Below are 18808 nucleotides of genomic sequence, written 5' to 3' on the forward strand. Positions count from 1 at the left end.
CCTCCGCCACCCCTCTAGAGAATTCCTCTCCACCGCCGTTTTCGCCGCCCCTCCCCTCAAACCCATCTCCCCCTCTGCGCCTCTCTCCGCCGTACACACAACGCTTGCCGCCGCCACCGCCGCCTCCATGTTGGATCAGGGTGCCACTCTTGGCCCGGATCAGGCCCTTTGCTACAGCAGAACCAGAACCCCTCCACCCCCCAGTAACCTTAGAGGCTTGGTAGAGTGACAATGGACCTTTGGTGGCTGTCACTGGAGGCAGAGTACTGTACTGTGTTTCCTCATAAAAAGAGACTTTTGTAGGTTTAGAGTTGCTTTGCTAAAACTGTGAGTTTGTTTTTTGCCTTGGCTGTGAACAGGGATTTCAAACACTTACTCTTCCTCCTTGCAGTTGAATGAATCAATTCCAATGTATCTGGTCCAACTCCGATAAACTTACCTCACTCTGGAGGATAACATGTCAGACTCCCCCTGGCCTGACAGCCCTCTACCTGATCAAAAACGTCCTATAAGACAAGCCCTTGATGTGGCTAAACTACCTACCTGCAGATTCACCGCAATCTCAGGACTCCTATAGGACTTTTTTGGTATGGGAACTATTTTCTCTCACTAGAATCAGCAGCTGTTGTCCTTGCACTGGCTGTACTTGTGGATTGTATGTGTAAAATCTGTAAAGAATGTCCCCATGTTAAGATAGCTAAACAAACACCCACACAGACAGACACTACAACTGAGTTGTTCAACATACGTCTCTGAACAGCTGGGAGGTGTGTTGCTGTGTGGGGGGGGGAAGGGTGGTGGAGACAAGACAGGACGGTGCTCTCAACTTCTCTGCCTCGTCAAAGAAACAAAGGATGGATAGATTGATGGAAGGAAGGAAGGTGAGTTGAGATCTCCAGCTCCGATCCATCCTTGTTCACCTAGAACCCCTTCGGATGCTGATCCTGGAGGACTGCCGAGATCTGTGGTTCTCAAATAGTGGAATCTTACACACTGGGGTTGTTAGAGTTTATTTATTTATTTCATTGTGTTTCTCTTGAGGGTCACAAGAGAAAGAGAAGCACAGGGCACAACACCCTATTTGGTAACCACTGCTCTGGACAGTCTAAAAGATTGTGTTTGCAGAGACAATGTTCTTCTCGCAAAAGCCTAACAACAAGGCCTATTGTCATGACTGTTGTGTGTTCTTGTTAAAAATAATCTGAATGCCAAATCTAAATAGTAATCAGTACAGATGACCGTCGATACTGCAGTCAATCACCTCAAGAATAGGGGGGGAAAGACTTCTTCTTCAGTGGTGTGCTGCTCTTTCCTACACTGTCCCAACGTTCTGATGGATGCATGCTGAATTCCAAAGCGACCCTCGGTCCGTAACCCCTGGTTACTCCTGTAGATGGATAGAGATGAGCAATATGGTGAGAATTCAACCCTTTCAGAAGACAAGACAGAATGACCATATCGCCTATCAAAATACTACTGTATTACGTCTACTATCTACAGGAGTGGCAAGGAGCCAAATTGGAACTCTGCAGTGGAGTATAATTGCAGATCTGAGGGAAACTGGATAGGTGTCAATAAGGTGTGATGGTTAATGGCTCCACCTAGCCTTCCAGTAGGGTAGGTTCTGCCCAGTTTCTGCCAAACTGTTTCACCCCTATCCTCTGAGGAACCAGACTGCCACCCAGGGGCGGTCTGTGGATACAAGTTATCAGTAACCAAGTCTGTCAAATTCTTTTGGTCACACTTGACATTGTTGCCTTAAAATGCTTCACAGTCACATTGAATGTCAATTCAACCAGTAACAATAGTGTACTTGTGTAGCTACACAGTGACTACGTTTTTCTTTTCTAGAATTAGCTACTATGTGGATCAAGTCAAGTGTAGTTACAGTTCAATGAAGAGTAATTACCATCAGGCCAGTGTAACATGTTGCCTACCGTGTCCCTTTTATTGTAATGGTAATGAATGATGATCATATTCTGGATGATTTGATTTCTCTTGGTGATATATACCTCCAGAGAATAATGAACTATAATATAATCATTGTAGGAAGAAAGTACTTTTTGCACACAATACTGGATTATGGAATATGGGGTTTTTTGAAATTGAAAAATAATCTGCATGCCTTATGGTAATGTGTTACTCCTATTCATAATAACCCAATTTGATATACTGTGTGTATATCCCATTTGCATTATGTCTTGAGGCATTGTATGATGATGTGCATGGTAGTTTCAAATAAATTCCGTTTTTGAAAAGAACCTCCATGTATTATTCTCTTTTTAATTTAATCCAGATAATTAATGTCATTGTGCAATAAAAATGAGCTCAACAAAGCCAAAGGAAGAATATGACAATAAAGCGGTGTTATTACATAATATAGATTATAAGAATTAAAAATGTCATCTCAGTGCAGCATTTAAGACGAGACAGGGAAAAGCTGTGAGGACATTTCGTGAGCTTAGAATTATAAGGTTCTATCTCCGTTTAGAATGATAAGGTTCTATCTCCGTTTAGGGCAGTTCAGAGATATTGAGCGTCAAAGTTTTTACATTCCATTATGTTTTGTGAGATGGAACCTTTGTATTTTATGAATTACTAACTCAAAAATGTCAACATTTTAAAAATAACACCACACAGGCATTAATAAACACCTAATGGATCAGATTATGTAAAAAAAAACTCAATTTTGACAACAATGGAGATAGAACCTTATAATTCTAACGTCACGATTTAAGTTACCCGAGGCCTTCAAGGCTAACATTGCAGCAGCGCGTATGGAATGGGTAAGGTCGGAGATACCAGACGCAACAGGTGCGAAAGGGGCGTGAACTTCTCCGCGAAAGGGGCGTGATTGACGTGTCCTTCCATCCAGTCACAAACACGTGCGCTTTTGAACAGGACACACCCTTACCAACAGCCCCGCCCCATCGCACCGTTTAGGGTCTGAACCTGATACCCCCTGCGCCCGGGTTCTCATACTTATTGGGGTGCGGGGTCACGTGTGACACTTTTGACCAGGAAAGGAGCACCGGCTAAGCACGGGGTCTTCGGGTAGTGGGAGAGACCATCACCTTGCACAGGCACCTCTGCACCAGTGGAGTCTGGACTCTGCCACCCTTCCCTCTTTCTCCTGACAGACGCAACACCCGAGTCCTCTAAGCCCAAGGAGGGGTTGCTGCAGCAATACGGCCCCAGAGTGCGTCAAATCTTCCAATTGAGAAACATTTCTTTCTGTAATCTGAGGGGGCACTTGAAGCCCTATACAGACGCATGATGATTGCTGTCGAAACCCAAGCGCAATACCACGCCACGTCCTACGTGATGAACGAGGAGGGTCGCTACATGGGCCAGGAGGATGACTGGGACAGGGACCTACTCCTGGACCCCGCCTGGGAGAAACAGCAGAGGAAGGTAAGGTTCAGGTCTGGTTGGGACCGTTATTGTGCCCTAATAGACTTATTATAGACTGTTCTGTGTCCTGTCCTCCCACCCTGTTGTGTGTGCGTGAATGACTTCTTCAACTAGTCCACGGACAAGACTGAATCACATTCATTTGATGTTACCTACTCACTGAACTTAATTTGTTTTTAATCGAATAAAGATATCAAGGGAATTAAACGACACAGACAAACACCCTAAGGTGGTCGCGCGTCTTGGCCATGGGTAAGGAGTTGGCGCAGTTCTTCTGGAAGATGCGAGCACTAAGATATTTCGGGGTCGTGCAACTTTCTCAGTGTTGTCTTTCAGTTACCCCCCCCCCCCCCCCCCGACAGCGTCATGGAGTCGGCATCTAAATATACCCTGCCTCCCCTCACATTTCAACTGAGCCATAAAACAACTCAGCCGGCACCACATGTGCGCCTTTTACGCACGGATCTCCCCTTCATTTCACCACCACTTGGGCCAGATCTGAGCCACCACTACACTTAATTAACTATCTTACAAACAGTACCAGTCAACATAGGTCAATTATCCCAGACAGAAGTTGCTAATTCTATGTTATATATAATTATCTAGTTATATATGTTATATACAAGACTGTTGAATTCTACAATGTATACCCACTCCTCCTAAAGCTACATTTACCCTATGTCTAAGTGTGCTACCGACTTTGAGACTTTTGGGAAGTGTCATGTAAGAGCAGTAGGGAAGGAGAGAGAAGTTAGGCCCACCCCTTGTCTTGGCGATCAGCTGGCCTTCCCGTGGAGGATATATGACAGGTGCGTTTAATGAGCTGTCAAACCCAAAAGTCAATGGGCTGATGAGACAGTTCAGGATGACATCTGACTGGGCTGACCTAAACTGGGAGGAGAAACCGTACCACAATAGTGAATTACATGTACATGCACGCCTGTCAGCTGTTTCTACATATCTGGCTGGCTCTTATGGCGATGTTTTGGCATGATGTCTTCATTTAATTATCTGAACACATGTTCCTCTTGCTGACTGCAGAAGAATACCCATGGGTACCAAGCAGTTTAGTCACTTATGGGGTGAGAGAGGACTAGAATTGTTTTTTTTTGCATACAATGTCCAGCGGGAAAATAGTAAATACCTACGACCTACATTTAGGATGATATGTCACCATTTATTCTCATTGGACTCTTTGGTCATTGGTCCTCTTCCTTCCAGAGACATAAATTAACTTCTGCCATTCATTTTTGCACTTCTTAATGCTCTGCCTGCTGCCATAAAGGATAAATCATAATCCTTTTTGGCTGCACATTTTTAGCTAATGCATTGGGCCGGTGGAGGTAGGAGATCGTATGCCTGTGTGAAAAGTTCCTCTCACACAGCACACTGCGGCCCTTAGGCTGGCCTGGGTCCTGACAAGGGTGAGAGAACTCAACAGATGGCGGCGCCCAGAGAGAGTGAGGTAGCGAAGAAGTGGCAGGGCCAGTAGAAATACACCCTGGGTTAGTTTCAGACCTACAAATAAGCATAGGATCTAAAAATACCTTCTTGAACTCTTTCTGGTCCTCCCCTCCCCTCCCTTCCTCCCTGGCCTTCCTCCCTCCCTGCCCTCGCTGGCTCTCTCCCCCTCTCTCCCTACACTGCTGTCGGGCCCAAACCTGCTCTAACCTTCTCCCAACAGTCACAGCTTCCTGACACCTTCTCTTTTTCCTCAACAAGTTGTTGAGGTGGCGTAATGTCACTTTTCTTTTCTTTTTTCTGTTTAGCGTGTTTTATTTTTTGAGGGTGTAAGAGGATCGGTGTCTGTGAAGGACACACGGTCCTCCTGCGTGTGAGTTGACCCCCCCCAGGGTCTGGGGGTGGAGTAGGTCACGGGCTATTCCTCCTCGCTATTTGTCACATAAAGAACATGCTCAAGGAGCTGATATCATCGCATAAATATAGAAAGCGCATCATTTCGCGGTGAAATTAATCTGAAAGAGACCCTCCACCACACCACCTGTTCTCTCTCCCCATCCTTGAGAAGTTTCAGTGGAAAAATCCACGGCCACAGGCAAAGTAATAAAGTGTTTGTCAACACACTGTTTGAATATGATACAGGATTAGAAATAGACACGCTCTCTCCTCTCAGTTTATTCCTGTCTGTGACTTGTAAATTTCGACTTTGCTATTATATTTATCCTCGCTTGAATCTCATACCGACGACCGGTCGGTTCGCTTTTGATTCCTCTCTCGGCTCGGGGAGTCGAGGGTTAGTTGTTGAACGGTGCTGTCTACGGTCTACACGGGTGTGAGATACTGTATCTGAGAATTGACCGCCAGAGGATTTTAGTGGGAAAGACAGATGAGAAAAAGATTCCATCTACTAACTACACCCACCACTAGCCATATCTCTCTGACTTCCACCTCAGAAAAGCAGCAGGGTGAAAAATACTGTTTTTGGAATCAGAGATGAGTGAAAGTGGCAGTATAAATGGAAGTTATCTCTGTGTGTGTGGGTTGTATCAGAGAGAAACAGTGAGAGGCAGACAGAGATTTACCATGGGAGCTGAAGAGGGGAAGGCGGATGCTGCCACACACTATCAAAGTGTATTACCGTCTACATTGCCTTTGGCTTCTCTGATATCTTAAAGATTGTATAGAGCACCCAGCCACCCACAGCAACAAACAGTGACCCTCTTCTAGTCTGCATAATCAATAGTAGCTCAGAGATAAGCTCTCAACTGTCCAAGGCCTTTTACAGCTGGTTAGTGTTTACAAGAGTGATGATAAAGTCTCCTTTATAAACCCTTTATAAGGCCTAGAAAGATGCTTCACAAATAATTTACTTAAAAAGTATTTGTTTAGATTAATATTAGTTATAGGCCTACAATATGGAATTGTCTTATAAATGTTTTGCGATGCCTCAATGTAGGCCCTATGAAGAAGGCTACTTTAAGTTTGACATAAATGAGTGTGTGTCTGGTCGACGCCAAATCACATAGTCTGAGTTTTCAGCTGCTAAGTGGCTAACTGAATGACTGCCGTCCCAGCGTAGCTCAAGGCAGTGCTAAGCTATAAATACCCATTACATAGGGCAGCAGCGAGCTTCCAGGCTGGGTTTCTTATTAACTCACTCAGGAAGGTGTATGCCCTGCTCTATACTGTATATACACAGGGGAATGGTCCTCTCCGATCAAATTCAGTTGACAACTGTGGTCCGTGGTATGAATCATCAACCACTTCCTGTCAACAACACTACTGACATTGTCCAACTTTACACTCTGTGGTGTGGATTTAGCTAAGTTAGTTATGTTATGAGTAAGTGCTCATTAGACTAGAATTAGAAGCATGCATTAGTAGCCCGAAGTTGAGATGTGTTTCTAAACCTCTAACTTTATTATATGCTTTATAGACTTTAGTCTCAACTATGTTTTTACTTTAAAGATAGGACGTTTATTTGTATTTACTTTATGTTCTTTCTTTAGTATTTTATTTACTTTGTTTGCTTATTAAATGTGTTGTTGACTCGTGAGTTTTTATATATATATATATATATGTTTTTTATCTTTCTGTATTTCTTCTATTGCAAATGCTTGTGGTATTTTCCTGATGCTCTTGTTATACTGCTCTTGCTGATCTAAACCTGTTAAATGTGGTCTAATATTCTATTCTATTCTATTTTATTCTATTATATTCGGTTCCATACACCAGTACAGGAAGAATGGAGTAATGAAAAGTACTGACAGTCATCTTGTCTGTGACAGGACCAGGCTATGTTCTAGAGCAGTTGGTATAGTCCCTCTCTACAGTAGTTGATCATAAATCAAAGATTCACTTTAATTGAGTGTTTGACAGAGTACTTGAATCTAATCTGATATATTCAAATTAAATTGTTATCGTCTCCGTCAGCGATCTATCCTGTATGATTATGGACTCAGAGGAGGTGACAGATTTCAGGCTGTAGGTGTTACAGAAGGTTATTCAGGCCAATCTGATTTGGCGTTACTTCCTCAATCCACACATCCCTCCTAGTTTGGATAGAGCACATTTTTATAACCATGGTTTTTTTCACATTTACATTTTGTGAAATTGTTTGTTCTTATCCAGTGGGATTGTTTCGCAAAGAAGATTAACGTATTTTGATTCTGCAGTCATCTTCCTGTAAATCTAATTAATGAAAGGGATTCGTACACAGTGAATGTGTTCACTTTTCACCTCACTATCTATCAATCTCAATCTGACTAAACTCAGTGACAATCTTGTCAAATGTGTTTGTGTCATCCAGTATGTAGTCAAATTGGGATGAGTTTGACTGGATCACGGTTGTCATTTTATTATGAATTGGCTTTGCACATAGTTATCTATTCGAAGGCTGTTCCACCGGTAATGGTGCACCGATGGTTACCATGACGATGTATACTACATTGCCTCCACCTATCCCTTCTTCTCAGATCACTACAGGGGAAGGAGAGGAGACGAGGAAAGGAGACGAGGAAAGGAAGCCTCTTTATCGAGGTGCCTATTGTAGCTTGTGGCCTAGCTAGCTAATCCCACAATGCAACAGGAGGACATCTTAGATTTATACCCATAATTCACTCTGATTGAGCCATGTGATCTGAGTGGACCATGCCATGTGACCGTGGCGGTCACCCTACCCAAGTGACCCCTGAACCTGAGATATATATATATATATATATATATATATATATATATATATATATATATATATATATATATATATATATATATATATTATGTTTTTGTTTTGTTTTGTCTCTCACTCGAGAGTCTGGGCTGGGTGGGTGTTTAGGGGTTAAAAAAAAAGAAGCTGTTCTCAGTTCGAACACCAAATGGGGGGTAAGGAAAAAAAACTGTGTTTATTTACTTGTTTTGTAGTCAATTGTATAACTTGTATTTGACATTTGTATATTCTTATACCTGAATTATTCTTAGAATAGAAATTCTACTCCCCCCCGACAGCATGCAAACGACCACTGTCTACATTCACAATGATAGCAGTTTGGTTACCCATTAGTTTCTATCACATGAGTCACTAAAGGGAGCCAAATAGTACTATACTTTGTATTGTAACAGGTTTTTTTGGTCATTGTCTTATCGTGAGCTTAGAATGATAAGGTTCTATCTCCGTTTAGAATGAGAAGGTTCTATCTCCGTCTAGGGCAGTTCAGAGATATTGAGCGTCAAAGTTTTTACATCCCATTATGTTTTGGGAGATGGAACCTTTGTATTTTATTAATTACTAACTCAAAAATGTCAACATTTTAAAAATAACACCACACAGGCATTAATAAACACCGAATGGATCAGATTATGTAAAAAAACTAAATTTTGACCAAAAATGGAGATAGAACCTTATAATTCTAACGTCACGTTATAATGAAAAAGCACCTGGAAAGGATTCAACGAGTGTGGTTAGTGTATACAGTAAGACAGTGTATCTAAGATATAGAGAGATTGAAGGGAATGAGAGGGGCTAAAGTGTGGGGAGAGGTGAGAGAGAGAGCTCGTAGCTAGCTAGTCAGATCAAATGGCAGTTGCTATTCCAGAAGCTGTGTCCATCTAGGGAAGCTTCTATAAACTGCTTTAGTGGAGCGAGGAGCCCTTCGGGGCCACAGGAAGGGCTGAGGAGTGTGTGTGTGTGTGTGTGTGTGTGTGTGTGTGTGTGTGTGTTTTAACTGGAGTGTGTAACAACGGAACAGTAGTAAGACAGGAAGTCAGGCAGGTATTTCATGTTCTCCTAACGGGAAAGACACGGAGCCCCCCTGGGGTCACATGGTAGAAAAATAATATTTGATGTGTGAATCCGTTCCCTCGGTTTAGTAAATCTGTTCCCTCGGTTTAGTAATTCGTTAGGGTTAGGGTTAGGCCCTACGAGCCAGAACGATCGCAAGGATTCTAACCCTAACCCTAACCCTAACCCTAACCCTAATCCTTGCGATCGTTCTGGCTCGTAGGGCCTAACCCTAACCCTAACCCTAACCCTAACGAATTACTAAACCGAGGGAACGGATTCACACATAAAAAAAAGAATTCTACCATGTGACCCCAGGGGGGCTCCGTAGAAAGATGTCCCCTGATGTGTCAGACCCCCGGAGGAGGAAGTAAAGATGCTGGGTGGGGGGACGGGGGGGACGGGCGGGGGCGGGCGGGTGGAGGATAATCAGGCATCTTTGTGCAGTGCATGAGCAACTATTCTGTGTTCGTTAGCGCCCAAAAGAGAACATTTGATATGATAGTCTTCTTAATTGCATTGTTGTATTGTTGATGTTACTGCACAACTGAGCTTGAGTTACAAGTCTTTCTCTCTGGGAGCTCAAGCCATCATTGGCAGTGAAAATGGAAACCGGTGTGTGTGTGTGTGTGTGTGTGTGTCGGTCCTCTGATCACAGAATCAAAGTTTTATGAGGGAGCAGATAGGTGAGATGTGTGTGGTTATGGACAACAATAACAGAACACCGAGTCATCATGGCCTCCTAAACACATCCCATATAAATGGCGCCTCTCTTTGGTTGGGGTGTTATTCAATACTCACACATGCTGTGTTTGCGCTGTAAGCGGTGTCCTATTTTAGTGTGTTCGAGTGCTTTGCTATTATTCACAGCTTCATTTTCACACATGTAGTCAGGGATATGTATGGGATATTTGCATTGTTGTACTGTTCTTTGAACCCTAACATCAGTCAGTTTTCAAGGTCTAGTAGAATTTAGACATGCCAAACGCAACATTGGAAACATCCTATATTCATTCATTTCTCATTTACGCTGGTAGTTTGAACCTGAGAATGAATCGATGTTTTGTCTTGTAGTGTCCTAAACTTTGTTTAGTGGTTAAGTGTTTTAGTTCTCACTTCTTCAGTGACTAGCTGTGGTTTTAAGGAGGTTCACTTCTTGGTTAGTCAGGATGTTATATATAGACATTGACCCATGGCTCTTGAGGTACAGGGGATGATGGGAGATGTAGGCCTACCTACTCTAGCATGAGGTTACCCATATGAGCTGATCTAAAAATCTGTTTTGTGTTTTGTTTCCTTATGGTCATAGTTAGCATCAACCCAGCTGACCCTAGACCTGCACTTACAGTTTGACCCTTGACCCCCTCCTCACAGAAGGACACGTCTGTTGAAACCCGATCCACCCCCCCCCCCCTCCACCCCACGTCATATAATGGCAGGCACACAACTGTAAATCTTTGCAGCCTTCCTTAACCAATGAATCCCCTCATCCCCCCGTCAATCACCAGCCACTGAGACAAGGGGGGAAACCACTGCCACCTTTACCCTCACCCTCACTCACACCCCTCACCCACACCCCATCCCTCACTTTACTCTCTCTCCCCCTCCTTTACCCTAACCCTCCTACTGTCCCCCTCACCCACCCCATCGTCTCAGCTTTCTCTCCATCACTTACTCATTACATTTACATGTTGGACATTTAGCAGATGACACCTTTATCCAAAGTGACTTACTTACGACACAAGTATATTTGTCTAAAGTAAGTGAATCATCTACAGTATATACAGTATCTCTGTCATCATAAGAAAACATGATCTATGCTAGGAGGACCAGGGGCCATTGGCAGTCACAATGCTAGATGACCTCCTTTACCTCACCCCCTTTCCTGCCCCATCCACCTCACCTTTTTACCCTCACCGTCCTTTACCTTCACCCTCACCCTCACCTTTACCCTCACCTCACCCTCTCCATCCCTCACCCTCACCTTTACTCTCACCTTTACCCTCACAATCCCCATCCCTCCCCCTCACTGCCCTGCCTGTCCTTCCCAGCTGTCCCCTCCACTCTCTCCTCTGTCTCACACACACAGAATAAAAAACAGTCATCTGAAGGCTGTGCCACACTCGCCTCTACGTGTCCTGTCACGTGCTCCAGTGAACCCCAACCCTGTATCTCATAGTGAGGGTATCTCATAGTGGAGTCACTCAGACAGCACAATAGAGGAGCGAGGCACTGGAATGGAACGGAACGAATATAATGGGACAGAATGGAATGGAATGAAACAATAGAATAGAATAAATGGAATGCTTTTCACCTGCGTCCCCGTTAATAATTGAAAAAATCAGTCTGATGTTAATATGTAACTGATATGGAAGGACATACTACAAAGTATTAACAAGATATACACTTACTGAACACTTCTTTAGGAACACTATACTAATACTGGATAGGGCCTCCCTTTATTAGGAACACTATACTAATACTGGGTAGGGCCTCCCTTTATTAGGAACACTATACTAATACTGGGTAGGGTCTCCCTTTATTAGGAACACTATACTAATACTGGGTAGGGTCTCCCTTTATTAGGAACACTATACTTATACTGGGTAGGGCCTCCCTTTATTAGGAACACTATACTAATACTGGGTAGGGCCTCCCTTTGCTCTCAAAACAACCTCAATTCTTTGTGGCATTGATTCCACAAGATGTTGGATACATTCCTTTGAGATTCTGGTCCACAATGACATGATTGCATCACACAATTCCTGCAGATTTCTCAGGTGCACTTTGCAAGCTGTGAATCTCCTGTTCTAGCACATCGCAACGGTGTTATTTGGGATTCAGTGACTGGGAAGGCCATTGAAGAACACTGAACTAATTGTCATGTTCTTGGAACCAGTTTGAGGCGACTTTCACTTATGTGACACGGTGCATTATCATGCTGGGAGTAGCCGTTAGAAGATGGGTACATTGTGGCCAGGAAGGGATGCACATGGTCAGCAACAATACTCAAATAGCACCATTATACCACCTGAATGAAAGAGACGGTGTACAGGTGTTCAGTGAATGCATGTTGGCCAATCTTGCATTTTGAGAAATATGATGTGATTGTCATCTATCCTCAATGCTCAGGATTCCTTATGTACTGTAGTATGCAGGTGTGAACATGTTGTCACATGTGTATTTGATATGGCTCAGTATCATTCAACATCATATGGAAGGACTCGCCTCAAATCTAATCTCTGAATTCTACAATCACAGTAATAATAATAATAATAATAATAATAATAATACATTTTATTTGTAAAAGCACTTCACATAAAGAATCTCAAAGTGCTACAATTAAAAACAAGAAGATAAAACAATAAACATTTTAAATTAAAAAAGCGAATAAAAGGCTCTATTGAAACGTTTTTAAAAGGTTTTAAGGCCTCGTTTAAAAGCATCCACAGACTGTGGTGCCCTTAGGTGTAGTACACATACACACATACACTAGGTCCAGTGCATTATTCCCTCCATTGTGGTGTTATTGTTCCTTGATGTCTGTGGTAGTAGTTTGGTGTGTGTAGTCCTCTCTGGCACTCTCTCAGTCAGATGTGTGAGGGACAACTTGCCTTCCTGCGGACTCTATCACCAGCTCGTGAGCTTAGAATGATAAGGTTCTATCTCCGTTTAGAATGATAAGGTTCTATCTCCGTTTAGAATGATAAGGTTCTATCTCCGTTTAGAATGCTAAGGTTCTATCTCCGTTTAGAATGATAAGGTTCTATCTCCGTTTAGGGCAGTTCAGAGATATTGAGCTTCAAAGTTTGTACATTCCATTATGTTTTGTGAGATGGAACCTTTGTATTTTATGAATTACTAACTAAAAAATGTCAACATTTTAAACATAACACCATACAGGCATTAATAAACACCTAATGGATCAGATTATGTAAAAAAACTCAATTTTGACAAAAATGGAGATAGAACCTTATAATTCTAACGTCACGAGCTGCTGTGCCACCTGATGCCTAGCTGGCAGTTCTGTGCCCATGGCCGTGGGTGGCAAGCACCTGGCGTCAGGATTGGCAGAGGAGCTGTGCCCAGCATGTAACCTGGCAGAGGGAGGGAGTGGCCAAAGCCCTTGATCCTCTAAGTATAGAAGTTACGGATGTGTGGATATTTAGCTGCTGTTCCTCAGAGTGTGTGTGTCCTGAGACATCTTCTGACCCTCACCACTACGTCTCCTAAAGACACCCGCTTTCCCCTCTACTGTGTCCCTAAGAACGTCTATTGCCCCCCTTGTACTGTTTCTCAGTTTCTCCAGTAATATAAAAAAATAAAAAAATAAAAATAAAAAAAGTTTTAGTAGAAGGCGATAATAGGGAGAAGGTTTTTCCTTCTATCAGTGGCCCCGGGCCTGAGCTAGAGTACTCTTCCTGCAACGAATGGTGGACTGCTGATTCACATGCTTAGTATTCAAATGTATTGATTGTAAGTCGCTTTGGAATAAGGCGTCTGCTAAATGCCAAAAATGTAAATGTAAATGTGTGATAATACAGTGTTAATTTTGTCAGGCTTTTTAGTCACTTAGTCTTTGGTGTTTAGACGAAGATGCACACCAGTTCTAGTCACACAGTCACCTCCATTTCTCTTAGTTCCAGTCCAGTTCCAGTTGATGAAAACTGAAAACATTCCAGTGCAGTTTCAGTCCACAAAAACCCCGCAAACATTTTAGTCGTATAGCCGTAGTCAGCGACGAAAACTCGACTGAAATGTTTTGGGAGTTTTTGTGGACTGAAACTGCACTGGAATGTTTTCAGTTTTCATCAACTGGAACTGGACTGGAACTAAGAAAAATGGAGGTGACTTGGTGTGACTAGAACTGAAAAAATAAAAATAAATAAAAATAAATTGTAGAAGGCGAATAGGGAGAAGGTTTTTCCTTCTATCAGTGGCCCCGGGCCCGAGCTAGAGTACTCTTCCTGCAACGAATAGTGGACTGCTGATTCACATGCTTAGTATTCAAATGTATTGATTGTAAGTCGCTTTGGAATAAGGCGTCTGCTAAATGCCAAAAATGTAAATGTAAACTGGTGTGCATCTTCATCTAAACACCAAAGACTAAGTGACTAAAAAGCCTGACACAATTAACACTGTGATTAGTCCAGTGGCGTAGCGCAAAATCCCGGGGGCCCCCCCGCAAGGTGGCGGCGGGGGCCCTTTCGCAACGGAGTAAAAAAAAAAAAAAAAAAGTGCGTTTTTTAGAGGCCGATGCGTTATTGACGTTGCGAAATTTCGCAATATGCACTCTACATTCTAAATGCTTGACTTAGCAAAAGGTACAAACAAGTGAGAGCAATAGCCTATAACTAAAACCAAATGGTAGACTACACTACATCAGTAGAATGTATTATAAGTAGAATAGTACAAGCTTTATTTCTTTTAACAAAGTGTGGTGTGCACAGCAGTGTGATATCTGTAAACATATCTGTAGACTCTCCGCTAAGGGTTGCCAGATGGGATTGAGAATTTCCAACCTAACCAATCTAAAAACTTAAACTAAATCCACCAAAAATCCACCAAAAACCAGCCCATCTGGCAACCCTGTCTCCGCTGCATCAGAGTCTACTTGTTGCGTAAAATTGGCCAGGGTTAGTCAAATCCTTTGTTAGACATCTCGTATATTGGTATATTGTGGCATTTCTTTACTGTTTGCCATCTGGTCTAGGAATACCCAGGGAGACGCAGACAGCAGAAGTAGATTAGAATAGTAGAATAGAAAAAAGAAACAGCTATATATAGCCTAACCATGCTGAATTACAGTATGTACCTGTATGATGCACTGACAGCCTGTGACTGTGAACCTGGCCGGACCCTGCCCTTCTGCCTGAGTTTGAGTATGATGCTGCCCAAATAAATGTTATTGTTTAGTGCTGTACGCTTTCGTGGTATTATATTGTGTGAATTATCATCTGTATGTTGTTTTTCTTTCACTCGACTAACCGCTGAGATAATACTTGAGAATTAGAATAGAGAATAGAGAATCTACCACCACCTAAAGAATGCTTATTGTACTTTGTATTGTATTTTCGCTTGCTCATTTTCCTTGTGTCTCGCTGCCTACGTGTGACGTCAAAGTCATGTTGCTATTGGATACGGCTAACTATGTATATATTTTTAAATATTGGCCTATATATTAAAATTAAGGTTGACACAATGAAGGGCCACTTATTTTCTTTATTTTTTATTTTTTTAAATTATAAAAAAAAAAAAAAAAAAAATGGATCCAATGTTAGGGGGCCCCCTAGTGGCTGGGGCCCCCCCGCGGTGCGTCGCTTGCGGGCCCGTCCGCTACGCCACTGGATTAGTCTCTGTGGGGGGTAGCAGCTCTGTTTCTTCGATCAGTGTGTCATTCCTCTGTCACTTTTAGTTGGGTGTTTTTGAGATGGTCAAAGATATACCAAAATAATGTGATTAGTTTATATTTGGACCTTTTTTGTCTGGAGATCTGTGGGAGAAATGGATCACATCCCTTCCCTTGGGTCTTAGATCAGCGGTCTCGGTCGAGGCTTTTAAAAAACAGCTTAAGACTGTCCTGTATAGACAGGCTTTTGGCTAACCACAAAAGCCTGTCTTTCTGTGTCCTGTTAATATTGTTGTACACTTGTTATTTGTTACTTGTTCTTATGTTCACTTGTTTACCTATTTTAACCTGCTACAACTTTTATTATGAATGAATGAATGAATGGACTTTATTGTCATTGCTACAGTACAGGTACCAAACAACGAAATGTATATGTCCTTATTCTAAAGCACTTTGTGACCCCTGGTCTGGGATAGGTGAAGAAATTGAAATACATTTTACTTACTTACTTACTTACTTACTTACTTACTTACTTACTTACTTACTTACTTACTTACTTACTTACTTATATCCATGTGTTATTCTGAGGTAAAGTCTGTTAAACTCATTGGAAATCTATTTTTAGTAGATAGGAGGAAAGTTGATAGTGTGTGCTCCGGTTGAGGCTGGTGGAGGTCGAAATAGGAGAACAGGCTCATTGTAATGCTTGGAATGAAATACGTAATGGGGTGTTAGTGAGTTTGATACCCTCATTTCTCGTTTCGTTCCATGCATTACAATGAGCCCGTCCGCCCATTTCTACCTCCACCAGCCTCCCCTGGTTGTGTTCCCCTCCCCATATGTTTTGTATGTAATGCTTGATTGGGATTTGAAGGAAGTGATCTTGCAGGAATGGAAGGTTGGGGTGGTTTGGGGTGGGGGCGGGGCCAGGGTTCAGATGTGCTCCTACCTCATAGTCCCAAAGCGTCCTTCTCCCAGCTGCACCCAAGTTCAGGGCTCCAAGACTCAGTTAGTGGGACATTTAAAACCCCCAGGAGTGGAACGGGGGTGGAGTGTGGGGGACGGGGGGGGACGGGGGACGGGGGGTCACACCTGTTGTATGTTGTATACCCCCCCCCCTCAACCCCCCTCAACCCCACTGCCCACTCCCACATCTAGCCTGGTTGGTGAAACTCAAGGAAGAAGGTGGTCTGACCATTGTTTACAACCACATTTACAACACAGTAGAAGTGGGACAATTGGACCCCTAAGGACCAAGTTGCTTAGAACTGTATCTTGAACAAGTGAATCATTTTGTCAGTTGTAAAATTCAATAACGGCTCGTCTTCATAACATAAATGTTGAATGCGATCTATGTTTCCGACGAGTGTCCAAATGTTATTATTTCAACGAAACAAAAAACAAAACAGAAAGAAAGAAAGAAAGAAAGAACTGTATCGTGATCACCTCTGGTGATTCATGGTCTGATGACACTGGAACGTGGAAGTCACTAATAGGTGGAAGTCATCAGCACGCAACTGCTGTGAAGGATGGCTTCAGTGATGGATAGACTGTGGTTGTCATGACCTAGGTTGTCACGAGTTAGGTAGTCATTTAGAAGTGCGAGCTCTCCGCATTAGCGTTGCTATGTAGCATAGCGACGGGGGGCTCTAGGTAGAGGTCAGGGGGGGCGTAGACCGTAGTAGACTAATTGTGAACGTGAGTGAGACACCCTTTGTCCCCATTTTTCGGGGAGTAGCTCTGGCGTGCGTGCGTGGGCCAGGGGGGAACTGTTGCCTTTTCGCTGTGTGTACAGGGTGCGGGCCGCGCGTTCCTTTCTCCCCCTGAACAATTCTTACTACCAAACAGGTGGGCCGGCGTGGCATGGCCGCTCTCCAGACACACAGGGCTATTCTTAATCCACATAACACAGGCCTGGAGGCTGCTTCTGTGGTGTGTGTGTGTGTGTGTGTGTGTGTGTGTGTGTGTGTGTGTGCCACAGGGGAAGCTGTATACTCCCCAGAGAGAGGGAAGCCTAGGAAGAGGACCTAGGGACTTATAGTGTCCCAAGCACATGATGTGCGTGTGTGGCTTTACACATTTGTAAGTGTAGTCTTGTCTTATGAGTGTCTCTCATGGTGTATGAGGGAGTGTGTGTGTGTGTGTGTGTGTGTGTGTGTGTGTGTGTGTTTATTGGCCAGTAAAGAGCTCAGTGTTCCTGGTTGTGACCTCCTACTGTCTGACAGTGTGTGTGTGTGAGTACCATAAAGAAGTGTGTGTCAGTCCCATGACTCATACAAGGGTTGTGTGTGTGTGTGTGTGTGTGTGTGTGTGTGTGTGTCAGGCCAGTGTGATCATGGTGACCTTATAAACAGTTGCAGTGTAAGCCCGGGGCAGGAGGGTTAGAACAGGGCAGCAGGAGCCAGGAACAGGTGTGTGTAGAATGAATCAAGTCACCACAGACACACCGCTGCCGCTGCCAGACTATTTTTACACCCCAGGTGATACACGACGATTTCTGTTATATTAGCCGGTGGATATAAACAGACTAGCTATGGAATTCTGGATGAGAAACTGGTCAAGTTTGGTTTGTTAGGTTTGGCTAGTTATAGGTTTAAAGGGTTTGTTCACCATGTAACATTTTGTCAGATGTTGTCAGACCTTAAAAGTGGTATGTCATGGTAAAAAAATGTCTGGTAAACCTTTAACACTAGAACAGCCATGGGTTGGGGTCATTTAACACTAGAACAGCCATGGGTTGGGGTCATTTAACACTAGAACAGCCATGGGTTGGGGTCATTTAACACTAGAACAGCCATGGGTTGGGGTAATTTGACCCCTATTTGTGTAAATAGCAGCCTACCATTGTAAAGACTATGGTCATTTGAACCCTTATAGAACTCTTATAGTAGGTAAAAAAAGGTACGGCTGTTCTAGTGTTAAGTTGGGTGAATTATTCATTTAAGATAAGACGTGGTACTGTATAATGTGGATATGTTGGATGGGATATTTTCCGACTCAGAAATGTACTTGGAAAACAAAGAACGATGCCTTAGGCGTGAGGTTAGGGGCCATAGAGCTATTCATATCGAACTATATTCAAGCTAATCTTTTAAAAGTAGTTGAAGTTGTCCAGTATGTGTGTGTTTCCCCGTCGACTTTAACCCTAGATGACTACGTTGAGCTGTGGAGGGACATCTACACAGTGTTGGCGTGACACTCATGCTAGGCTAATTGCCAGGTCAGCTGTTGACGTGCCCGCATGCAAGCGGTGATGAAGTAAACCTCCATGGGGGAGGCCAGGGAGGCCCAGGGGAGTCAGGGAGGGA

At 43.2% G+C, this 18808-nt stretch overlaps 1 protein-coding gene across 3 annotated transcripts in view; it reads left to right on the forward strand.

Annotated features, from left to right (window-relative positions):
- Positions 1 to 3273: 3273 nt before the first annotated feature.
- The window catches only part of actn3b (actinin alpha 3b), a gene marked incomplete at both ends in the record, with an annotated part of 32325 nt that continues 16790 nt past the window's right edge, over positions 3274 to 18808 (forward strand). For 2 of the 3 annotated variants that reach the window (XM_080547639.1, XM_080547641.1), the window contains one exon: positions 3277 to 3414. In XM_080547639.1, coding sequence (XP_080403765.1) covers positions 3277 to 3414 — 138 coding nt within the window. Of the gene's footprint in view, positions 3415 to 18808 lie in introns of all 3 variants that reach the window. The other variant, XM_080547640.1, reaches the window with a different exon arrangement.

Source organism: Nansenia antarctica (assembly GCF_963989245.1).
Source record: "Nansenia antarctica genome assembly, chromosome: 17".
Taxonomy (NCBI): domain Eukaryota; kingdom Metazoa; phylum Chordata; class Actinopteri; order Argentiniformes; family Microstomatidae; genus Nansenia; species Nansenia antarctica.